The 26,383-nt window shown below is 42.7% G+C and overlaps 1 protein-coding gene across 8 annotated transcripts; it reads right to left on the bottom strand.

Annotated features, from left to right (window-relative positions):
• Positions 1–25,827, bottom strand: LOC137321133 (mitochondrial nicotinamide adenine dinucleotide transporter SLC25A51-like). 8 transcript variants are annotated; one of them, XM_067983361.1, is made up of 3 exons: positions 25,809–25,827; positions 5,828–5,905; positions 1–2,049 (listed from the first exon to the last, which is right to left on the bottom strand). In XM_067983361.1, exon 3 carries the CDS (start codon positions 1,988–1,990, stop codon positions 1,097–1,099), a length of 894 nt encoding a protein of 297 aa, XP_067839462.1. In that variant the 5' UTR covers positions 1,991–2,049; positions 5,828–5,905; positions 25,809–25,827; the 3' UTR covers positions 1–1,096. The 8 variants fall into 8 exon arrangements, with proteins under 8 accessions (XP_067839462.1, XP_067839460.1, XP_067839459.1 ...); XM_067983359.1 differs by lacking the exon at positions 25,809–25,827 and adding an exon at positions 25,582–25,793; XM_067983358.1 differs by lacking the exon at positions 25,809–25,827 and adding an exon at positions 19,562–19,656.
• Positions 25,828–26,383: the final 556 nt, after the last annotated feature.

Here is a 26,383-nt window from a genome sequence, read left to right as displayed (position 1 = left end):
TACCCATATCCATTTTAATATAATTTTCAGCAAAAAAGGTGCAAAAGTTGATTATGTACTCAACAAGATAAAAATGTAATATTTATATACAAGAAGTTAAGCAAATATGGGCTGGGATGCTGAAACACTTATATTATGCTAGTCTGCTTCAATCCAAGTATTTGAGTAGTCGCTGGAAACTGAACTTTGCACTTGAATTCATATTTTTACAATACTGTCTACTAATCTAACAAAGAATGACAGTTAAAAATTAAAGGTCACTTGAAAACAGCATTTTGATAAGAATACTGGACTGTGCGTTTCAGTGAAGCGATAAATGAGGCCAGCAGACACAGCACTGAGCTAACAGCTGGAAACAAGGCAAACAGATACATGGGACATTTTCCATATTATCACAAGGTGACCAACACATGATGTAAGGAGCACTATAATATTGCCCAAACATCCACTGATATACTGCATATAAACCACCTTGAAGGCAAACCAAAGCTGTAGAACATGTAGCTTAAGACAACAACTTAACAGTATAGAAAGAACAGGTAGACATCAACATACTGTCTCAGAAGTTTGAAAATACAGTTCTGAAGTTTCTATTAAAAATAGCCTAGGTTCTTTTAGGACCACACACAAGTTTTAGCTCTTAATGGAGATTTTGAAGTTGCTCTGAAAACAGATAGTAGGACAAGGAATAAGGGGGGGGGGGGGGAAATAATTACAGTTTCCAGGGGCCAAGGAATATGAACCATCCTCTGAGGTAGGTTTAATGGAGTTGTCACTTTGAAATACTTGTCACTCATCACCTGACTTGTGACTCTTATTCTCCCTCCAATACAAAATGAAAGCCCAATATCTCCAGAATGCTCCCAAACTTGATCTAAAGTATTTTACAAATAGACACATGGTCTCTTTTACTTCAGGTTGGACACTCCTTCCCACACCACCCATAAAAATAAGTTGCCTCAAAGTACATTCGACTGACAGGACTGAAGAGGAACTTTGCACATTAACTGGTTTAAGAGAAGACATTAAATACCAGACCCAAAGAACGGAGCTCAAAATGTTGCTCCAGCTAACGACTGGACTTTGCAAAGTTTTCTCAGAGCAACTTAAGCAAAATCTCATAGGTTGCATTGATTATGCCCCATGATAAAACTGACCGATGATAATTGAGGTGCACACCTCGCATTAGGTGGGACAGCTTGCCATCCCTTTCACTCCAGATTTTCATGAAGACTTTTGTAAAAGTCTGAAATTCCCCTCCAATCTGCGACTGCATACGCGCTTTCACCACATTAATTGGATAAAACATTATTCCAAGCATCGACCCCAGAAATCCTCCACAGATGAAGTCATTGAGTACGTTAGCACTGTATGTAGTGGCTTCTGGCAGGCACTGCTTGATCGGCCCTCGCAAAGCAAAGAACAATGCATTACTAGGTCCATTGCGGAGCAGTATTGGTACAAGGCCTCTGTAATATTCCTTGAAACCATGGGCTCTCAAAACTTTAAAGGCATGGAAGGTATTTGTGAATCGGTTATGATGCCTGTGATCTTGCAACAAGGCCTGTACCCTCTCAAACGGTGTCAGCACTGCCTCCGCAGTCCCCGCCAATACTGCTGACACACTGCGAGTCATCAACTCTGGAGCATCAGTGGTTCTCTTCAAGAGGCAGGAGAAGTCCTCGTACAAGCCAAACATCAATGCCACAGTCGTGGTCTTTTGCAGGAGTGGAGGCAGAATCCCTCGGTACAGATTGCGAAAGCCATCCTGCTGCAACTGCCGGATGGCATCCACTGTTGTTAGTCCGTGCAGCTGCTGCCTAAACAAGACCTTCTGGATGGGGAAGGTGATGGCAATGTTAGTGAAGGCTGCAAAATAACCACAGAGATAATACTTTGCAGGTCCCACACAAGAAATCTGCTGCGTCAATTCTTGTTTAGACCCGGATAAGACGAGGTCCTTTGGTCTGTTTCTCACTTCAGTATCCATACGTCTCAAGTGCTTATCCTTCTGAGTCAATCAAACTGTTCCCATTTAGCCACATGGTCCTGCAGAGAGAAAAGTTGGAAAGTTTAGATATCACTGATAAAAATATAAATATAAATTCTTTTATGATACAGCAAATATAAAGGTTTTGCACATTTCTATTCAGCCTTTAAATAAAAACTTGCATTTACATAGTGCCTTTCACATCCCCAGGATGTCCTAAAGCACGTCACAGCCAATGAATTATTTTGAGGACTCACCACTTATTTTGTAGGCTGAATACAAAAGGATCCTGTCAGCCTTTGCTCAGTCAGAAGGTCGTGGGTTCAAACCCCAGTCCAGAGCACATAACCCAGGCTGACACTTCAGTGCAGTACTCATGGTCCCATAATCCCATGGCACTATTCAAAGAGCAGGGGACTTCTCCCTGGCATTCTGGCCAATATCTAGCCCTCATCCAACATCACTAAAACAGATTATCTGGTCGTTATCGCACTGCTGTTTGTGAGAGCTTGCTGTGCACAAATTGACTGCTGCGTTTCCCAAATTACAACAGTGACTACACTTTAAAAGTATTTCAATGGCTGTAAAGCACTTTGGAATGCCCTGAGGATGTGAAAGGAGCTATATAAATACAAGTTCTTTCTTTTTTCTATCTGCCATAGGAACAGAGTAGGCCATTCAGCCCTTTGAGCCTGTTCTGCCATTCAATTAGATCATGGCTGATCTGTACCTTAACTTCGTCTACACGCCTTGGTTCCGTAACCCTTAATAGCCTTGCCTAACAAAAATCTATCAATCTCAGTTTTGAAATTTTCAATTGACCTAGCCTCAACCTTGCATGAACTATAATGTACCCTATCCAGTTCTTTGAATATGATTTCGTGTCACAGGCATACTATGACTTTTACTGTTATTTTCCTGCAGACCTAGACTCATCCCATCGTACAGAAAATAAGCATTCAGCCCTGCAAAATTGCCAACCCTCTAGTTCCAGATTCAATTGAAGGAAAATGCTAAGCCACAATTTCATATTATATTCGTGACTCCATTATATACAAACACTTGAATATTAATAAGATGCTCGCAGAATCCTTTCACAATAATACTGCATCGCTACAGGATATTAACCCCTCGCATGCCTATAGATAAGTTGATTCATCTGCTTGCAGTTGGGCTTAATTTACTGCCCTTGGGGTGAACTCCTGCTTTGATGCACTGTCACATGAAACAGAAGTGGCACTAATCATCGTATCCCTGCCATTCAAGTGGCAAAAGATCAACTTTTTAAAAAATAATTTCTCCCATCACCTAGCGACCCCTGCTGGAGGTGACACGGTGTAGAGATGTCAGGTGAGAATAGGGATGGGCTCTGTGTGATGCAGCCCAAGGTCGAATAAGCTACAGATATCCAGCCCGTTTTCAGGAATGGCATCCAGAAAAGCCAATGCAGAAGGGAGAAAAGAGGCTCCAACATCTTTCCACTGTACCAGTTTAAAAAAAAGGTTGCTTTCAGTAACTTTTGGTTTTAAGCAAAAAATTCTCTGACTGGGTTGTTTTCAAAGCATCTGCATAGAAATGGAACATGGCAACAACCCTGCTAGATGTTACCCGACCAGAATATACCCCTGTATCTGAGGTCAAAATCAAATGGCCAATATCAGGATCGAAAAGAACCTCCAACGGTGCCCGACAAACCATATTATTCCTGTGATGGACTTCATCCTCCCAACAACAGAAGCCCACCAAAACTGGACCGTAGAACAGATCCAGGAAATGTGGAGACCCCATCAATCCCTCTGCAACCTCTTCAGCGTGTACTTGGATCAGGGAGATGCCAAAGGTGGTTCAGGTGCATTTATAACTTGTATATGTTGTGCTCAAGACTTCTAATTATAAAGCAGCTAGCCTTTGTGCAGCCATATTTCATACTTTCTTTGACTTAATAAAATACTAATATTAAGAGTATAGTAGTTATGTTGATGGACTAGTAATCCTGAGAACTTGAGATCAGATCCCTCCTTGGCAGTTTGAGAATTTCAATTCAGTTTAAAAACAAAATCTGGAAATAGTAAAAACAAAAATCAGTAAAAGTGACCATGGGATTGTCTTAAAAACCCAATGATTCACTAATGTCCTTTAGGGAAGGAAAACCGCCGTCTTTACCCGGTCTGGTTTATGTGTGACTATGGAAGTAGGCAGTCTTGATGATGGAGCGGACATGGGGGTCAGAAGCTCATCTCCAGGTCAAATAGAACGCCATGGCTGCGAACAATCTCGTGACAGTGGCCAGGGAGAGGGATGGAATTGGTGGCTAGGGAACGGAGTTTGTGGTGGCGACCAAAGACAATGGCTAAGAAAACCCAGCTAGAGCTGGTTTACAGGTGACAGTCATAAACTGCATATGTGTAACTGTCATTGAACCCCAAGATTAAAGTGCAGCCTCAAGAATCCCTCAGCGGATGTGCGTATATACACACACACATACACACACTGCAGAGGTTGGGGGTGGGGGAAGAGAAGAGGAGGCCTGAGGGGAAAAAAATTTCTACCAACATTTGCAAAGTACTTGTGTCCTTGAGCAGGGAAAACATTAAAAAGGGTAATTGTTTAACAATGTTAGAGCAAAGATATGAATGAGCTACACATTAGTTAGCAGGATTTAATGCACTGTACTTATTGTATATTATCTAAAAAGCAGCAGATGGCCAGTAGCTTGTTGCCACATACTTGAGGTCAACGATGCAAACAGCACACTTGAGTAGTTTATGAATGTCAGCAGAAACCCACAGACAGCAGACCTGGTACACACTCCCAGCAATTTTAAGAATGTTTTGATTTTTTTTTTCTTTTGTCACTGGCACCACAATTGTCAACTTCGTTTTTTAAAAAAAAGCATGTAACTTCAATTAAAAAAAGATTGAGACTAAACCATGAGGTTTTACTTAGGGATGTAGGAAGAAATTACTATACTTTTGCAGAAAAGGCAGCACAACTTGCCCCAGTGTCTCTGGGACATTGCAGAAAAGAAAATAATCAATCAAGATTCCCAATTACGATCACAATCCGGTGTCACCTGCTGGAAAGTATATAAAATCAGATGAAGGAAGTCAGATGATGGCAGGCTAGGCTCGACTTTGCTGTTTTCAGGTTGATTAGTTTGTTTACTGTCTGGGCTCCTACTTGAAGACTGGCCACTTGATTGTAGTAGGAGAGGATTATTGACACCAACCTTCGGGAGGGGACAAAACTAGACAACAGCGTTAAGGACATCCCTTTCCAAACCTTCAAGCCCACAAAATTCAAACAGGACAAAGCAGCAGAAAGGAAACAGAACCAAATTTCCTGAAATTCATGGAACAGATTGGCCAGGCTCACAAGCTGCAGCTTAGATACCCCCGTGCAAGAGGATTAGAGAATTTTACAGCCATCTGAATCTCAAGCATATGTTATAATCTTGAACATGTCAGGACTTTACTTACAAAAAATCTGTTTTCGGTTCCAAGTCACTAAATTATTTCTTCTCTTACCACCCAGTTCTATTGCGTTGCTTCGCATCATGAGGGAGAAAGGTCACTTTACAAAGGTTATGACACTAGTCTAGGATTAGCTAATTAAAAGAAAATGCTTTCTGGAACAGAGTGGATGAGGACAGATTGGGCTTGGCTGTGATGTCCCATACAGTTGAACAGCCCATCGTCACTCAACGTCTAGGCTCACATTTGAAGTGTCGGCAAAACTGGACAGAATACTGAAGGGCAGCCATTAGCCACAGAACCACACCCGAGCATTGGTTATTAAAAATATAAGCGCATTACAATAAGGTTCACTGTATTTTACCTTTCGAAACACCAGCCAGACATTGTACATGGAAACAAGTCACATACTCTTGAGCAGTGAAAGGCCAGTCTGTAAAACCTAGAGTAAATAATCAAAATTGTGTTAGAATCATAGAAAGGTTACAGCACGGAAGACGACCAGTTGGCCCATCAAGTCCATGCCGGCTCTATGAAAGAGCAATCCAACTAGTCCCACTCCCCCATCCTATCCTTGTAGCCCTGCAAATGTTTTCCTTTCAAGTACTTATCCAGTTCCCTTTTGAAGGCCATGATTGAATCTGCCTCCACCACCCTGCCTGGCAGTGCATTCCAGATCATAACCACTCACTGCATAAAAAAGTTTTTCCTCATGTCACCTTTGGTTCTTTTGCCAATCACCTTAAATCTACGTCCTCTGGTTCTTGATCCTTCTGCCAATGGGAACAGTTTCTCTCTATCTACTCTGCCTTGAGCCTTCATGATTTTAAATACCTCTATCAAATCTCCTCTGTGCCAAGGATCAACTGTTCCAGTCTATCCACGTAACTAAAATCCCCCATCCCTGAAATCATCCTAGTAAATCTCTTCTGCACCCTCTCGAAGGCCTTCACATCTTTCCTAAAGTGCGGTGCCCAGAACCGGACACAATACTCCAGTTGTGGGCGAACCAGTGTTTTATAAAGGCTCAACATGACTTCCTTGCTTTTGTACTCTATGCCTCTATTTATAAAGCCCAGGATCCTTTTTGCTTTTTTAACCGCCTACTCAACCTGCCCTGCCACCTTCAACGATTTGTGCATATATATCTCCAGATCTCTGTTCCTGTACCCCTTTTAGAATTGTGCCCTCTAGTTTATATTGCCCCTCCTCATTCTTCCTCTGAGATGTATCACTTTGCATTTTTCTGCAAATTTCATCTGCCACACGTCCGCCCATGCCACCAGCCTGTCTATATCCTCTTGAAGTCTATCACTATCCTCCTCATTGTTCACTACACTTCCAAGTTTTGTGTCATCTGCAAATTTGGAAATTGTGCCCTGTACACCCAAGTCATTAATATATATCAAGAAAAGCCTAGTCCTAATACAGACTCCTGGGAGAACACCACTGTACACCTCCCTCCAGTCCGAAAAACAATCGTTCACCACTACTCTCTGCTTCCTGTTATTTAGCTAATTTTGTATCCATGCTGCTACTGCCCCCTTTATTCCATGGGCTTCAATCTTGATGACAAGCCTATTATGCGGCACTTTATCAAATGCCTTTTGGAAGTCCATATACACCACATCAATCGCATTGCCCTCACCTACACGCTCAGTTACCTCATCAAAAAATTCTATCAGGTTAGTTAAACACGATTTGCTTTTAACAAATCCGTGCTAGCTTTCCCTAATCAATCCACACTTGTCCAGGTGACTGTTAATTCTGTCCCGGATAATCGTTTCTAATAGTTTCCCCACCAGCGAGGTTAAACTGACTGGCCTGTAGTTGCTGGGTTTAGCCTTACACCCTTTTTTGAACAAAGGTGTAACATTTGCAATTCTCCAGTCCTCTGGCGCCACCCCCGTATCTAAGGATGTTAGAAAGATTATGGCCAGTAGGTCTGCAATTTCCAGCCTTACTTCCCACAGCAACCTAGAATGCATCCCATCCGGACTATCTACTTTAAGTACAGCTATCCTTTCTAGTACCGCCTCTATCAATTTTTAGCCCATCCAGTATCTCAACTGCTTCTTCCTTTACTGAGACTCTGGCAGCAGCATCTTCTTCTACTACTAGTGTTGACTTATACTATTCGTATCATGAGCTACTGTTCTCACATCCCCAGCAAAAGATGAATCCATACATACACTGCCATAAGTTGTTTACGATGCTTGAGCATATTTATAAAATAGATAAGCCTACATCTTCCTAACAGCACTGTGGGAGAACCTTCACCACACGGACTGCAGCGGTTCAAGAAGGCGGCTCACCACCACCTTCTCAAGGGCAATTAGGGATGGGCAATAAATGCCGGCCTCGCCAGCAACACCCACATCCAATGAACGAATAAAAAAATAAATCTGGACTCCCAATTACAAGTCAGTAAAATTTATCCAAAAAAGGTATGGATTGCTAAAGTGTGCGTTAATTATCCACTTGTTGCAGCAGCCTCATTTATCGGAGGCTTTTTCTGCTAGCCAGTCACTGACTGCACTTCAGGGCAAGAATCATTTGATTTCTTCCTGTGCTGGGTATGAACCTATATGTCAAGGCCATGTGAGGAGACCTTGTGCCAGGGTATGACAAAGCAGCACGGGTTACTGTTACAACTTCAGTAACAGTCACTTGAATTCAAAAATGTACTACGATACAAGATCGAAACCAAACAAATTTCCAGGTCCATGCAGCTTCCACTCAAGGGTATTAGAAGGAATAAGTGAGGAATTTGGGGATGCCTTGATTACTTATCTTCCTATTAAGGCTAATGATTCTTACTGTGGATTTAAGAGCAGCAATCAATTGTACAGCTTAGTTAGTTAGTTTGATTCCGTGAGGAGCATAACCATTCCAAACAAGACCCTTGTAACAATTTGGTTGATATATAATTCTACCTTTAAAAGAAAACTCATTTGGAAACTATAACCATAAACAATGCTGAAAATCTTCCCACATAATAATAAAACAGGTAACTCCATCAGGCAGTCATACAATTAGATATACAGGTACAGAAATTTCAACTTTACACCATAATTCCCCAAGATGAAACTGTCAAGACTGAGATAGATAGATAGATTTTTGTTGGGTAAGGGCATCAAGGGAGATGGAGCAAATGCGGGTAAATGGAATTGAGGTACAAATCAGCCATGATCTAATAGAATAACAGAACATGCTCTGGGTCTGAACCTGTTCCCATTTCATGACTTTCAATTTTCCTCTATTAACATGAAGTTTGTGCATTTTTGCTATAGGAGACAATGCTGACCATTTACACAAGCATATATCACAAACAACCAGCATATTTTCCTATTTTGGGCCTGGAAACTAAAAGATTTTATAATCCAAAACACACACAAGTGATTTAGAACAGCTTGAAATCTGAAGTAGGGTTTAAGCGATACTTGAAGAATGGGTATTCAAGTTTGATTAGAATGTCGGGAAAAATAATTGATCAGTCCAACCTCAAAAGCAATCAGCATTCAGAAAACAGAAAGTGCATTCTACAATAACTTGACCAGGAGTATAACAGCACCAACTTGCATTTATATAACGCCTTTAATGTAGAAAAACTTCCCAGTGTTTCACAGAGGGTAAATCAAATAAATGGACACCGAGCCGAAGAGACATTAGAAGGGTTGACCGAAAGCATGGTCAAGGAGGTGGATTTTAAGGGGGGTCTTAAACGAGGAGAGGGAGGTGGTGCCACAGAGGGGCTTAGGGAGGGAATTCCAGAGCTTGGAGCCTAGACGGCTGAAGGCACGGCCACCAATGGTGGGGGGATGGGGGTTGCACAAGAGGCCAGAATCAGAGGAATGGAAAATTAATATAGCTGCTGGATAACTGGATATTTAAAGTAATTTAGTCACCTATTTCTACAGCCACTAGTGGTCATAAATGGGCCATGTTCTGTCTAAATTGAAAATCTCTGGCTTTAAATTATAAATGCAAATTGAACAGTTGGCCAAGTCAGCTTTTTCCTGATCAATATACTTGTACGCTACATTAATATAGGCTGACCCACCAAGGAATTCCAACATTTTAGTAAAGTGAGCTTTTTAAAACCACTTGGTGAACTCAGAGTACCACTAGCCCTGTCTAATGTGGGAGTTTGCCAGATTCAAGCCCTGCCATTTATTTGTTTACAGCACTGTTTCAAGCATCTCCCTGACCCATTCAGATCAGGAGGCAAAGGATACAATGAAGTGAAGGATCAGACACAGAGTAGGAAAAGAATAATAGGGTAGGCTGCAAAACTGCAGCAATTGCACAAAACACCACCCAGTCAAAATTGGGCTTTTGGATTACTGCAGTCATCATTTGGAAAGGTGAAGAACTCTGTTAACATGCAACAGTGTGAGCAGACTAACGATTGCCAGATTCTAATAAAAATTATATATTTCTAAAAATGTATTAGAAAATGGTATAGTGCCAGAGGACTGGAGGACAGCTAATGTTATTGCCATATTCAAAAAGGGAGACAGAACAAGTCCTTGGATCCATAGACCAGTTAGCTTAACATCAGTGGTAGGAAAGATAATGGAATCTTCACTCAAAGATGTAATAGAAAAACATCTAGATACCGAAAATATAAAGAATAATCAACACAGATTTCAAAAGGGAAGGTCATGCTTGACCAATCTTATTGAATTCTTTGAAGATGGAGATATATTAATTGATATATATTAATGATTTGGACATACAGGCCACAATTTCCAAATTTGCAGATGACACAAAACTTGGAAGTGTAGTGAACAGTGAGGCGGATAATGACAGAGTTCAACAGGATATAGACAGGTTGGTGGCATGGGCAGACACGTGGCAGATGAAATTTTACGCTGAAAAATGCAGGGTGATACATTTCGGTAGGAAGAATGAGGAGAGGCAATATAAGGGCAGAATTCTAAAAGGGGTACAGGAACAGAGAGATCTGGGGTTATACGTACACAAATCGTTGACGATGGCAGGGCAGGTTGAGAAAGCGGTTAAAAAAACATACGGGATCCTGGGCTTTATAAATAGAGGCATAGAGTACAAAAGCAAGGAAGTCATGATGAACCTTTATAAAACACTGGTTCGGCCACAGCTGGACTTTTGTGTCCAGTTCTGGGCACCGCAATTTAGGAAAGATGTGAATACCTTAGAGAGAGGGTGCAGAAGAGATTTACTAGAATTATTCCAGGGATGAGGGACTTTAGTTGTGTTGATAGACTGGAGAAGCTGGGTTGTTCTCCTTAGAACAGAGACAGTTGAGAGGAAATTTGATAGGGGTATTCAAAATCATGAAAGGTCTAGGCAGAGTAGAAAGAGAGAAACTTCCCACTGGCAGAAGGGTCAAGAACCAGAGGTCATAGATTTAAGGTGATTGGCAAAAGAACCAAAAGGTGACATGAGGAAAAACTTTTTTTAAAAACACAGTGAGTGGTTAGGATCTGGAATGCACTGCCAGAGGGGGTGGTGGAGGCAGATTCAATCATGGCCTTCAAAAGGGAACTGGATTAAGTACCTGAAAGGAAAAAACATGCAGGACTACGGGGATAAGGCAGGGGAGTGGGACTAGCTGGATTGCTCATGCATAGAGCCAGCGCCGACTTGATGGGCCGAATGGCCTCCTTCCGTGCTGTAACCTTTCTATGATTCGATGTAACAGAAAGAGTAGACAAGGGTAATGCAGTAGATGTAATATACTTGGATTTTTAAAAGGCTTTCGATAAGGTAGACTCTTGATTAAGGTCAGAGCATGTGGGGTCAGGGTACAAGTAGCAGAATAGTTAGCAAGCTGGTTACAAAACAGAAACCAGAGAGTAGGGGTTAAAGGTATTTACTCAAGACTAGCGGAAGGTGGGAAGTGGTATTCCACAGGGATCAGTGTTGGGATCATTGTTGTTCACCATTTATATAAACGTTTTGGACTCGGGAATGGAAAGTACAATTTCAAAATTTGTATACACCACCAAATTGGGGGGTATAGTTAATACCGAGGAAGACTGTGACGAAATACAAGATGACATTAATAAACTTGCAGAATGGGCAGGTAAATTGGAAATGAATTTCAGTATAAAAAAAATGAGGAGGAATAAGGAGGCCACATATTCCTTGAAAAGTAAGAGTCTAAATGAGGAAGAGGAGCAAAGGGATTGACGGGTACACATTCACAAATCATTAAAAGTAGCAACGCAAGTTAACATGGTCGAAACAAATGCAAACAAAGCACTGGGGTTCATTTCTAGAGGAACAGAATTGAAAAGCAGGGAAGTTATGTTAATAAAAACATAAAATGCTGGAAATACTCAGCAAGTCAGGCAGCATCTGTGCAGAAAGAAACAGTTAATGTTTCAGGTCAATGACCCTTCATCAGAACTGGAAGAAGTTGAAGATTAAACAGTTTTTAAGCAAGTACAGAAAGTACAGAGCCAGTAAAAAAAGCAGGGGGGGGGGGGGAAAGAGAGAGAGAGAAGAGAACAAAAAAGGGAAGGTCTCTGGAGGGCAGGCGTCATTAAATGACAAAAGGGATGATGGTGCACAGCGAGTAGGATGGTAATGGGACAAGTAAAGAAACAAAAAGATGGGTCTAGAAGAGCTGTAAATGGCAAAAGCAGAACCATTACCAGCACTTGCTGTCTGAAAAAAATGGGAGCAGTGGTTATGATCTGAGGTTATTGAAATCAATGTTGAGTCAAGCTTGCATAGAACCTTGGTTAGGCCACACTTGGAATACTGTGCACAGTTCTGGTCTCCATATTACAAAAAGGATATAGATGCCATGAAGAAGGTGCAAAAAAGATTTACCAGGATGATACCAGAACTGAGAGGTTATAACTAACATGAAAGACTGAACAGGCTGGGCTCTTTTCTCTAGAAAAAAGGCTGAGGGGTGACCTAATACAGGAGTTTAAAATTATGAAGGGGCTTGATAGGGTAGACGTAGAGAAGATGTTTCCACTTGCGGGGAGACCAAAGCTAGGGGCCATAATTATAAGATAGTCACTAATAAGTCCAATAAGGAATTCAGGAGAAACTTCTTTAACTAGAGGGTGGTTAGAATGTGGAACTTGCTATCAGATGGAGCAGCTGAGGTGAATAGAATAGGTGCCTTTAAGGGGATGCTACCTAAGTACATGAGGGAGAAAGGAATAGAAGCATATGCAGATAGGATTCAATTAAGTAGGCTGAGAGGAGGCTTGTGTGGAGCATAATCAGTGGCACAGACCAGTTGGGCTGAATATCCTGTTGCTGTGCTGTAAATTGTACGTTTAAAAAAAATGCTAATACCATCTCTTAGTGACAAAGCTCAGCAACTGCTGGATACTGCTATTCACCAGACAGAACAACAGGTGGGAGCAATGGTAAAGTTGCTTTAACTTATGTTAGATATTTATACTTGTAAGAGTTTTTTTTAAATTAAAGTTTGACTAGAGCCAATTTTTTTTTAAAAAGACATGAATAATATGACATCCAGAAGTCAGTGTGACCTTGTAGATTAGCACTATGGTTCTGTCAGGAACTGGCTTGTGGCCTGATGATCAGTCTGCACTAATCAACATGGTAAAGTAGCAAATGTTAGAAGCAAAGCAGTGCTTTGTTAATGGAACGTTTTTAAAAAAAATAGTAGAAATACCTGCACTGTTACAATCCAGTCACTTTCATAAAGCAGTGTGTTGAATCAAAAAAGAAGTTTTTGAACATGCTTGTAGCAATCATTAAAACTTGAAGTATTCCGCAGTGAGGGACAGAACAGCAAGTATGTACAATCACTGAACAAATTCATGCCCCCTCCATATTTCTCCTAAATGCAGTGACTCATGTTGGAGTATGTCCCATGTTGTGAGAGAAAGGATGTTAGTGAAACTTATTAGTGAGAGCTTCTTAAAGCTACACCACGTTTTTTAACCATTCCTGTTGCATTTCTTCACCTCTTCATTTTGCAGGACAGAGCAGCAATAGAGTATGTCCTATGGGTGCTTGTAGCCAGCCAGAGTAGCCATTCTTCGTAACGGTCGATGGGCAATTCAAAAATGAGCAGGGCTTCACAATCACGTCTTCACTTGATGCCCACTTTCCAGTAATTTTCACTGAACACAATCAGAAGTGGGAACCCTGGCAGATACCCCTACCCGCACCCCCGCCCCCTCAAATGATGGGCTCCTCAGTGCCTAGATCAGCTAAGCAGAAAGAAGAAACTTTCACTGTGACTCAGTATCACACCATGTACGGCATTTACTAACCGAGCCATCAGCAAGCTCTGGAAAACTTTTTTTTAACGAAAAAAAACTTAACAATTAAATAGCACAAACTAGTCACAGAATTATCTGTAGTTTGATAAAAGCAGAACTATTAAGAGCAACCAAGGGTCTTCATGATTATATTCCCTGACAAGGGCAAGATCCAAGTTCAGAGATGAGCAAACACAAAAAGGCTAATCCCAACTTTGTGTTTTCACATCTGTGATCAGACTCACATTATTCCAGGATTCAATTCCAACAAACCTATGGCATCATAAAACAAGACACAGAACCAAAGAGGTTTATAGAACAGAAGGATGTCATTTGGCCCATTATGTCTGTGCCAGCTTTGCTAGAGCAATCTAAAAATAATCCCACTGACCCTTAAAAGATGCAATGGTCCCTGCCTTAGCTACAATCCTCAATGTCTCCAGTGACTGAGCAATTTTAGTGCTCTTTCCTTTTGTAATAACTTTGCCTCACTTATGGTAGATATATTAGTAGATAGTGTTAACTGGTCATGATTACATATCTGTTCCAGGAAATAAACTGTGCTTCCTGCTAAAGATTGAGCACAGGTAAGTAATCACAACCAACTGAAGTCTAATTGTATTAGACAGTATCGATCCCCGAGTGCCTTAGTGTTTGGGAAATTGTGTTTCAAGTCTGAAACTTATTTCCGAGGCATAAAAACTCTAGCAGATTACCTCACCTCATAGGTTTTCAAACTGGGATCTGCGAGATAATCAATCCCTGTCCATTAAGGTTAGCCACACAGCATGACATAGACACAGCATCTCAGAAGTTCTATAATCTATATTGTATTTATTGACTTTACTAGAATGTTATTTCTGCTGCCATGTATACCAATAAAAATTGAGGATTTTTTTTGCAATGTTTTTCCGTTCAGGAGTTACTACAGAGAATGCATCAATTTTTGCAGAAAATAACTGACTTGTCTATCCTGCTTTAAGGAAACAGACAAGCTCAACTCATACACAATAAATGTGAACAATTTTACAACACCAAGTTATAGTCCAGCAATTTTATTTTAAATTCACAAGCTTTCGGAGGCTACCTCCTTCCTCAGGTGAACGATGTGGAAATTCCACATCGTTCACCTGAGGAAGGAGGTAGCCTCCGAAAGCTTGTGAATTTAAAATAAAATTGCTGGACTATAACTTGGTGTTGTAAAATTGTTTACAATTGTCAACCCCAGTCCATCACCGGCATCTCCACATCACAATAAATGTGTACCTGGAACCAAGGCGGCGGCTCACCATCACCTTCTCAAGGGCAATTAGGGATGGGCAATAAATGCCGGCCTCGCCAGCAACGCCCACATCCCATGAACGAAAAAAAAAATGCTTCTCCAGACAAGAACAGGTTAGCAAGGTATGGTGTTCCAAGTTTGTAGATTCCGGAGCAGCCACAGAATACACTCCATATAATCTGGACGCAGACATGTCCTCGCCACCTACTGGAGCACCATGTATAGCTCAGTGGATTAGACTCATTGCCAACAGGGACATATAGGGCAGATTGAGGTGGCGTGTTGACTCTAGCTGGGCACTGGATATGACACGTTAACCCACCAACAGGTAGGTTTCAAGGGGGGTGTCAAAGCCAAAATACATAGACATTGGGCAGGTGCATACTTGGACTTGCCATTACAAGAAAGAATTCAGCGCACACAAAAAAAAAATTGGTTAAGCTGCTCGGTAGTCAATAAATTACTATAATCTACAAACTTCCTAGTCTACTGAATTTGCCCATCTTTCAGAAAGGTTGAATTATAGATAGGCAAAAAAAAATGCAAAAGTCCCAATTGGGCTGCTTCCGAGAACAGTGAGCTGAGTAACTCCATAGCCAACAGATTTTTCATTTAAATATAAACAGGTGAAAAAATGAAGGGAAGTACACACAAACTGCCATCCTCTTACAAGGAACCAGTAGGCATTACAGCACTTTCCCTACAAGCTTTCATATATAACACACTGACTTCTGAGCATTCCTTCCTCCAATAACTAGTGTGACCTGGAAAGAACTAATCAGCAAAGCCTATTGTAACCTGATTAAGTTGAGAGAAATTCCATTGTTTCCCAGTGATTTTTTTTTGAGTCATTAAGGCCAGAGATGTCAGTGCCATTCAGGCAGCCTATCCCAGTTTGGGGACTCAGTACTCGTGTGTATTTCAATTGGAATTTTGCACACAGATATTCTGCAAAACAGCCTGTTGGTGCAAAATATTAGACAGCTACAGAACAGGTATAAATCTACAGCAGCATTACTCAATGACTTTTGCTGATGGTCACAATCCCAACCTATGTCTTTATCCATGGGCATGTTAACAGGTGGACTGGAAAGAAAGATTGGCCAAGAAAACAATAAATGAGCAACGGCAGGCCTTCAAGGTGGAAATGTTCAGGTACAAACCAAGCATATTCCCACAAGGAGGAAAGATTGGCAAAGGATGACAAAGGAAATAGAGGTTAAAATAAAACAGAAAAAGGAGGTTTTTTGGCAAATGTCAGGTACAGAATACATTAGAAAACCTGGGAGAAATTGAAAAAGGATACAAAGGCAAAGAGAGAATATGAGAAAAGACTAGCAGGTAACATAAAAGGGAACCCAATAATCTTTTCTGAACATATAAAAAGTAAAAAAGGATAGTTAAAGCAATGGTGGGGCCAATTAGGGATAAAGAAGGAAATCTTCTTGTGGAGGCAGAAGGCATGACTGAGGTATTGAATGAGTACTATGCATCGGTCAAAAAAAGGGGCGAGGACTAAAACTGGTAACTACAGGTCAGTCAGTCTAACATCAGTGATGGGAAAACTACCAGAGACCATTGTCAAGAACAAAATTAATACTCACTTGGAGGAGCACTGGTTAATAAGGGACACCTAGCACAGATTTATTAAAGGCAGATCGTGTCTGACTAATCTGATTGAGTTCTTTGATGAAGTATCAGAGATGGTTGACAAAGGTAGTGCAGTAAATGTTGTATATATGGACTTTCAAAAGGCATTTTACCACATAACAGACTTATTTGGAAAATAGAAGCACATGGGATTAAAGGGACAGTGGTAACTTGGGTACATAATTGGTTAAGGGATAGAAGGCAGAGAGTAGTGGTGAATGGATGTTTTTCTGACTGGAAAGATGCATGCAGTGGGGTCCCCCGAGGATTGGTATTAGGGCCATTGCTTTTCTTGTTATATATAAATGACCTGGACTTGGGTGTAGGGAGTACAATTTCAAAGTTTGCAGATGATACAAAACTTGGCAACCTAGTAAATCAGGAGGACAGAGACAGACTGGAGAAATGGGCAGATACACGGCAGGTGCAATTTAATGCGGATAAGTGTGAAGTGATGCACTTTGGGAGGAACAACATGGAGAGGCTGTGTAATCTAAATGGTACGATTTTGATGGGGGTGCAAGTCCAGTGGGATCTGGGGGTGCATATTCAGAAACCTTTACAAATCACCATTAGGCCTCAGCTGGAGTATAGTATACAATTCTGGGCACCACACTTTAGGAAGGATGTCAAGGCCTTGCAGAGTGTACAGAGGTTGTTTACCAGGATGATACCAGGGATGAGGGACATCAGTTATGTGGAGAGATTGGGGAAGCTGGGATTGTTCTCCTTGGAGCAGAGAAGATTAAGGGGAGACCCAACAGAGGCTATTCAATATTATGAGTGGTTTTGATAGAGCAAATAGGGAGAAACTGTTTCCTCTGCTAAGTGGGTCAGTAACCAGAGGTAATAGATTTAAAATAACTGGCAAAAGAACTAGAGGGGAAATGAGAATTTTTTTTCAGAGGGTTGTTAAAATCTGGAACACACTACCTGAAAGGGTGCGGGAAGCAGATTCCATAGGAACTTTCAAAAGGCAACTGGACTCGTACTTGGAGGTCTAATTTGCAAGGTTAAATGGAAAAAACTGGGTTGTGAGACTAAATTGGACAGCTCTTTCAAACAGGCACGACAGGCCGAATGGCTTCCTGTGCTGTAAGATTCTATGATTCCATGTTAAGGAATGCTGCAACATGCACAAAATGAAGTGATGGGACAGGTGTCTGATGTTCTATGCAGAGCACTCTGTCAATCACACCACCAAAAGAAGCCATATGTAGAATCAATGACTTTTGGACAGAATGCCTTATTGCTTGCTGTGCAAAGAACAGCTGCCACATTTGCCTATATTATAGACATTGACACTTCAGAACAGCTATGTGATGCTGAGACATTTCTGAAACAACTAGTAAGTAAACAAAAATTGCAAACTTTCTTTGTTACTCAGTCTGGGGCAGAAATAGCATTAATGTCTGCCAAAGCTCAAACATCTGTTATGCTCATGGAAGGTTGTAGGGCTGGAAAAGGTTAGAGATAGGGAGGGGCGAGGCCACGAAGGAACTTAAACACGAGGATGAGAATTTTAAATTTGAGGCAGTGGGGGACCGGGAGCTAATGCAGGTCAGCGAGCACAGGGGCGATGGGTGAACGGGACTTGAGAGTTCGAGTATCGGTAACAGAGTTTTGGATGATCTGAAGTTTATGGAGGGTGGAGGATGGGAGGCCAGCTAGGAGAGCATTGGAATAGTCAAATCTAGAAGTGAGGGTTTCAGCAGCTGATGGGCTGAGGGACTCAAAAGGTGTTATATAAACTGTTGCTAAATTTGCTCCTCTTCATCAGCTTCTAAAAGACTGCTGCCAAGGAACTGGTTTTCTAGAATAATAGATCAATACTTATGCTGTGGAAATATACTGAATGCTGACAAGTCAGAGATTCAGCACAGCTTCTGTAGTTGGTCGATCTATATTTGTTCCTCCCAAATGAGAGCCCCTCATTAACAGAAATGCCAGTCTTCCAAGAGTGATGTACTTCATTTGAGAAGGCAAAACCAGCTGCACTAGCAAAAAAAAAACATTCTCTTTTGTTGTGAATTTTCAGGAGATTGACACCATGTAAAGTGAAGAAAATTCTTCTGAAAACAAATCAAAAGCTGAAACTTTTACTGGCAGAGATGTAAACACAAGACATTTTCTGGTGTGTGTCTAGATTGTGTAGCTATTGACTTTATGTACCACAGGAACTGCCTTACAAATGGAGTGAAAACAGCTTTAAATACACCATCATTTCAAGAGTCTCAGTGCAGGTTTCAAATGCTTTTTCATCCAGGCATCTCAGCTGCCAGCATATAGGCATATTAAATATTCACAAACTACTCCATTAAAAGTGTACCAACATCACATACCTCCATAAAACGAGCAGACTGATCAGACATCCACCTTTGCTTAGTTCACAGTGTTCTCAGAGATGTTATGTTTTTGGGTACACACTTTAATACATCTACATGGTCTGCAGCTCCTGATCAGTTTTTCTTTAAAACACAAACTAATCCCACTGCTCTATACTCTCTCCCCATCGCCCTGTATCAATCCCAAACTAATCCTACTGTCCCACACTCCCCTTGCCCCTCACTGAGCCCCTCTCTGCTGGTGCTGAATGGCCGCCCCCTGTCCCCTGTCCCGCTCTGCAGTACATAGGGGTTGAAACCTGTGGGCAATGCGTGTCGGTAACCTATAACCCGACCGATCTCCCCTCCCTCCCTCCCTGCCCAGGAGGTGTCCCTGGAGTCGCGCCTACTCGATCGACAGGCCCCGTTAGCGGGACAGGCCCTGCCCTTCCGCTCTCAGCCCGGCTCCTGGACACCCACACCTCCAACTACACTCCCTCCTCCTCACGTATGAACTGTCACCTACAAACCCACTTCCCTCCCGGACCGCCCTTCCCCGTTCAGCCCCCTAGTCAATCGCCGCTCAGTACCTCCGTCTCCTTGACTCTCCTCTCACCCTGCAACGTCTCCATCCACACGTCCCATTCCGCCCCACACTCGGGGCGCCGTCAACTTATGACGCCAACACGTAAAGCCAACCCGCGGGTGGGAGCAAGCGCGCGTGCGTCCGCACATTTCGCCCCGCCCTTAACAAAGGTAAACAACGACGGACGCGCTGACGACATCGCGCGCACCGTTTAAACCGTCTACTACGCCACCCGCGGATAGTCACGTGACTGCCGCTGCTGTTTAAATCAAAATATGTGTCTCATGCGGTTTCTGGCATGTACCCCTGGTATGTAAATCCTCACATCATTATTCTCTGCTTGGCATCTATTGTAGTTTACAGGATTTAGAGGAAAATAACTGCAGACGCTGCTAATCTGAAGGTTTCATCACGTGATCTGCCTCCAACCGCTCTGCCCTCATGCTTCTGCCTAAAACGTCTATCCTCACAGTTTACTGCTTTCCCCCACCAATTGGAAAGCAAACTCTCTTCATTATTCATTGAAAAGCAAAATATTGCAGATGCTGGAAATCTGAAATTAAAAACAGAAAATGCTGGAAAAGCTAAACAAGTGAGACAGCATCTGTGGAAAAAGAAGCAGAGTTAACGTTTCAGGTCGAAGACGATCTTCGAATACTGCATACTAAATTGAAAGAAGTACAAGTAAATCGCTGTTTTATCTGGAAGGAGTGTTTGAGACTCTGGACGGTGGGAAGGGAGGAGGTGAAAGGGCAGGTGTTGCATCTCCTGTGCTCGTACGGGAAGGTGCCGTAGGGAAGAGAGCGGGTGTTGGGGGTGATGGAAGAGTGGACCAGTGTCATGGAGGGAGCGGTCCCTTCGGAATGCTGAGAGGGGAGGGGAAGATGTGTTTGGTGGTGGCATTGCGCTGGAGGAGGCAGAGGATGATCCGTTGAATGTGGAGGCTGGTGGGATGGAAGCTGGGGACAAGGGGGACCCTATCGTGGTTCTGGGAAGGAGGGGAAGGGGTGAGGGCAGAAGTGCGGGAAATGGGAGCGACACGGTCGAGGGCCCTGGCAACTACAGTGGAGGGGAACCTCAGTTGAGGAAAAAGGAAGACATCAGAAGTGCTGCTGTGGAAGGTGGCATCGTCAGAACAGATGCGACGGAAAAGGAGAAACTCGGAGAATGGAATAGACTCCTTACAGGAAGCAGGGTGGGAGGAAGTGTAATCAAGGTAGCTGTGGGAGTCGGTGGGTATATAGTAGATATTGGTTGACAGCCTATCCCCAGAAATGGAGATAGAGAAGTCAAGGAAGGGAAGAGTCGGAGATGGACCGTGTGAAGGCGGGAGAAGGGTGAATATTGGAAGCAAAGTTGATTAAATTTACCAGTTCGGGGCAAGAACAGGAAACAGCACCGATACAGTCATCAATGTACTGGAAAAAGAGATGAGAGAGGGGACTTGAGTAGTTCTGGAACAAAGAATGTTTCACATATCCCGCAAAAAAGGCAGGCATTGCTAGGACCCATGCGGGTTCCAATAGCGACACCTTTTATTTGGAGGAAGTGAGTGGAGTCTAAGGAGAAGTTGTTCAACGCAAGAACAAATTCAGCCAGGCGGAGGAGGGTGGTGGTGGATGGGCACTGGTTGGGCCTCCGTTCAAGGAAGAAGCGGAGAGCCCGCAGGCCATCCTGGTGGGGTTGGAGGTGTAGAGGGCCTGGACGTCTGTTGTGAAAAGGAGATGGTTGGGGCTGGGAAACTGGAAAATGTTAAAGTGGCGGAGGGCATCGGAAGAGTTGCAGATGTAAGTTGGAAGAGACTGGACAAGGAAGGAAAAAATAGATCCAAGATAGGAAGAAATAAGTTCTGTGGGGCAAGAACAGGTTGAAACGGGCATTCCTGTTTGTGGATCTTGGGAAGGAGGTAGAAGCGGGTTGTGTGAGGTTGGGGGACATTGAGGTTGGTGGCCGTGGAGCAAAGATCTCCAGAGGAGATGAGGTCAGTGACGATCTGGGAAACTATGGCTTGATGTTCAGCGGTGGGATCATGGTCCATGGGGAGGTAGGAGGAGATGTCGGAGAGTTACCCAAATGGATGATTCTTGATTGCTACAAAACGCTTCTTTTCCCCATCTCCAATATTTTTAAAACAAATAAATAAAAGTGTTCATAGAAAATATTAAAGAACACTTTTTTAATGCGCCTTTAATTTTTCTCCTGAGTTGCTCACAGCAGTGTCCTGGAGTTTAATCTTTAATTACTGGAGACTCCAGGACAATCCTGAAGTGTTGACAACCCTATCTGGGAAGAGGACAGGTGCAAATCTGATGTAGGGTCTATAACTGAAACTCTAACTCGCATTTATTTAGCGATTTTCCCAACCTCAGGACGTCCCAAAGCGCTTTACAGCTGATGAATTACTTTTGAAGTGTCATCACTGTTGTAATGGAAACGCGGCGACCAATTTGTACACAACAAGGTCCCACAAACAGCAATATGATAATGACCAGGTAATTTTTTTAGTGGTGCTGGTTGAGGGATAAATGTTGGCCAGGACACCAGTGAGAACTCCCCTGCTCTTCTTCAAATAGTGCCTTTGGATCATTTACGTGTACCTGAGAGGGACTTCTGTTTAATGTCTCATCTGAAAGACAGAACCTCCGACAGTGCAGCACTCCCTCAGTACTGCATTGAAGTGTCAGCCTAGATTATATGCTCAAGTCGCAGGAGTGGGACTTGAAGCCACGACCTTCTAACTCAGAGTCAAGAGTGCTACCATGAGCCATGGCTGAGAGTCGTGTGTTGGGCATAAATCACATCATTAACAGATCACCCATGCCATTATTTTTCCATCTAATTGGCTGCGACTTAAATAAGGAGCGAACTTAAAAAACATAGGTTTCAAGGAGCATCTTAAAAGCGGACATGACATAAAGAAAGGCAGCAATGTAAGCAGTGTAGGTAGAAGCATAGAATTACAGAGAAATATTAATAGATTAAGTGAATGGAAGAAACTGGCAAATGGATTTCAATATCCCTCATTCTACGATTACCATCAAACTAGGAGATCAACTTTGGTTCAATGAGGAGTGTAAAAGAGCATGCCAGGAGCAGCACCAGGTGTACCTAAAAATGAGGTGCTAAACAGTGGAAGCAGCATACTATAGACAGCTAAGCGATCCCAAAACCAACGGATCAGATCAAATCTCTGCTGTCTTGCCACATCCACTTGCGAATGGTGGTGGACAATTAAACAACTAACGGGAGGACGAGGCTTCGTGAACATTCCCATCCTCAATGATGGCAGGTGAGTGCAAAAGACAAGGCTGAAGCGTTTGCAACTATCTTCAGCCGGAAGTGCCAAGTGGATGATCCATCTCAGCCTCCACCCGAGATCACCACCATCAAAGAAGCCAGTCTTCAGCCAATTCAATTCACTCAACGTGATATCAAGAAACGGCTGAGTGCACTGGATACAGCAAAGGCAATGGAACCTGACAACATCCCGGCTGTAGTGCAGAAGTGGGGATGTTCGCTGATGATTGCACAGTGTTTAATTCCATTCGCAACCCCTCAGATAATGAAGCAATCCATGCCCGCATGCAGCAAGACCTGGACATCATCCAGGCTTGGGCTGATAAGTGGCAAGTAACATTCGCGCCAGACAAGTGCCAGGCAATGACCATCTCCAACAAGAGAGAGTCTAACCACCTCCCCTTGACATTCAATGGCACTACCATCACCGAATTCCCCCACCATCAACATGGGGGTCACCATTGAACAGAAACTTAACTGGACCAGCCACATAAATATAGTGGCTACAAGAGCAGGTCAGAGGCTGGGTTTTCTGCGGCAAGTGACTCACCTCTTGACTCCCCAAAGCCTTTCCACCATCTACAAGGCACAAGTCAGGAGTGTGATGGAATACTCTCCATTTGCCTGGATCAGTGCAGCTCCAACAACATTCAAGAAGCTCAACACCATCCAGGACAAAGCAGCCCGCTTGATTGGCACTCCATCCACCACCTTAAACATTCACTCCCTCCACTGCGATTCACTGTGGCTGCAGTATGTACCATCTATAAGATGCACTGCAGCAACTCGCCAAGGTTTCTTTGACAGCACCTCCCAAGCCCGCGACCTCTACCACCTAGAAGGACAAGGGCAGTAGGCACATAGGAACACCACCACCTGCATATTCCCCTCCAAGTCACACACAATCCTGACTTGGAAATATATCGCCGTTCCTTCATCGTCGCTGGATCAAAATCCTGGCACTCCCTACCTAACAGCACTTTGGGAGTACCTTCACCACACAGACTGCAGCGGTTCAAGGAGGCGGCTCACCACCACCTTCTCAAGGGCAATTAGGGATGGGCAATAAATGCTGGCCTTGCTAGCGACGCCCACATCCCATGAATGAATAATAAAAAAAAGGTAGGCAAGTGTGAGGTCATCCACTTTGGGCCTAAAAAGGGTAGATCACAGTACTTTCTAAACGTTGAAAAGCTCAAAACTGGAGGTAGAAAGAACCATGGAGTCCATGCACATAGATCATTAAAATATCATGGACAGGTACAGAAAATAATCAAAAAGGCAAATGGAATGCTGGCCTTTATATCTAGAGGACTAGAATACAAGGGGGTAGAAGTTATGCAACAGCTATACAAAGCCCTGGTTAGACCACACCTAGAGTACTGTGTTCAGTTCTGGGCACCGCACCTTAGGAAGGAGATATTGGCCTTGGAGGTAGTGCAGCGTAGATTTACTAGAATGATACCTGGACTTCAAGGGTTAAAGTTTGGAACTCTCTTCCGCAAACGGCAGTTGATGCTAGCTCAATTGTTAATTTTAAATCTGAGATTGATAGATTTTTTGTTAACCAAAGGAATTAAGGGATATGGTGCTAAGGCGGGTATATGGAGTTAGATCACAGATCAGTCATGATCTCATTGTGTGGAGATGCCGGTGATGGACTGGGGTTGACAATTGTAAACAATTTTACAACACCAAGTTATAGTCCAGCAATTTTATTTTAAATTCACAAGCTTTCGGAGGCTACCTCCTTCCTCAGGTGAACGATGTGGAATTTCCACATCGTTCACCTGAGGAAGGAGGTAGCCTCCGAAAGCTTGTGAATTTAAAATAAAATTGCTGGACTATAACTTGGTGTTGTAAAATTGTTTACAATGATCTCATTGAATAGAGGAACAGGCTTGAGGGACTAAATGGCTTACTCTTGTTTTTTTATGTTCCTATGTTCCTAGAGGCGAAGAGGTTCGGGAGGAAATTCCAGAGCTCAGGGCCTAAACGGCTGAAGGCATGGCCGCCAATAGTGGGGCAAAGAAAGTAGGGGAAGCACAAGAGACCAGAGTTGGAGGAATGCAGAGTTCTTGGAGGGTTTTAGGGCTGGAGGAGGTTACAGAGATATCAGCAACTGAAAGAGGAAGAGGTTACCCTTCATCAGAATTAGTCCCATGAGATTGCTGCAGTCCCTTTTTATTAGACATACATTTAGGGCTGAGCAGGCAGAGCAAAACAAAGAGGGAAAGCAAAAGTAGAGGTCAAAGGTTCAAACTACTAAGAGATTGCTCATGGATTTAATGGTCTATTAGCAGAATTCAAAATGGTGAAAAGAAGTAAGGGGGGGCAGGGGGGTTGGCAGGCAACAGTGCAATTTTTAGTGCTCAAAACGCTGATGCACTTTGTGGACCCCGCTCTTCTTGTTGTACTCGTACCATAAGGTACAAGTATCCTGATTGGCTCCAATTGTACGGCAATCAATGAAGCGCACCCTGATTGGCTCAAATTGCACAGCAATCAATGCACTGCATCCTGATTGGCTTAAATTTAAAAGACTCCATACCAAAAAAATGGACAAAAGTTTTTATTCAGAAAAAAACAAACAGGTCCATTTGCTGATTTTTTTAAAGTTTCTTTCAGTGGCCATGTTAGTTGCCCACCTAGGCAATTGTACATTAAATTTATAACCATAATAAACAGATGCAAAAATGAACATTTCTGAAAAAATCATCAACTTACCCATTCAATCTTCAATTCGCTCTAACAGCTTTTCTTCAGGCCTCATACATATCCCCAAACTCAGATCCAGCCCCAGACCCCACACAGGTCCAACCCAGGCTGTGTCTATAATATTTTTTAAAGTGCCAATCAAAGGCTTTGGGAATATTGCCTAGCAACAGCACTTACGTTCCCTGGCTACAGTCATGTATTTTTTAATAAAAGGTCGTCTTTGTGCTGCTTCTCACCCGTGAAAATGGCGGCAGAGCACGGAATGCAGCAAAAGCTTCATATTCACTGCTCAAGTGATCCCTGGAAGGAATCTGAGAGCGAAGGAACACTGCACTGATAAGAGCGATATATTTCAAAGGTCAAGTCATTATTTAACATTGGTTACTAGGCAGTTAAATTTTAAAAGTAGAGTGCAGTCACTGACATTTCTTAGTGTAATATTTTTAAATTGCTGACTGCATTGAAGCATAACCCATCGTAAGACCAGCATGTGGAGAGAATATCTTGAGCATTCCAGAAGGTCGTCACAGAAACAAAACAATGCACTAACATTGAATGCTGCTGCTATTCCAATCATCATTTTCATGCTGGTAGATAAATCCTCCTCCATCGCCTCTCCTCCAGCTCTGTGTGACTGGTCTCACATGGTTCACTCCCACCTGTCCCAACCCAGCCAGTACTCTCCAGCAAAAGCTTCTCTTCCTGCTCCAGCATAGTCACCGCTGGAATTCCTCAAGGATCTATCCTTGGCCCCTTCCCCTTCCTCATCTGTATGCTGACCCTCATTAACATTAGAATGTAGAATGTGGAA

This window comes from Heptranchias perlo, chromosome 4 (assembly GCF_035084215.1).
Source record: "Heptranchias perlo isolate sHepPer1 chromosome 4, sHepPer1.hap1, whole genome shotgun sequence".
Classification (NCBI taxonomy): domain Eukaryota; kingdom Metazoa; phylum Chordata; class Chondrichthyes; order Hexanchiformes; family Hexanchidae; genus Heptranchias; species Heptranchias perlo.
Note: the sequence above shows the minus strand (reverse complement) of the source record. Positions and strands in the feature narration are given on the sequence as shown.

Bases quoted from the DNA above. Each gene is read 5' to 3' on its own strand.
- LOC137321133 (XM_067983361.1), bottom strand. From the start codon at position 1,990: ATGGATACTGAAGTGAGAAACAGACCAAAGGACCTCGTCTTATCCGGG.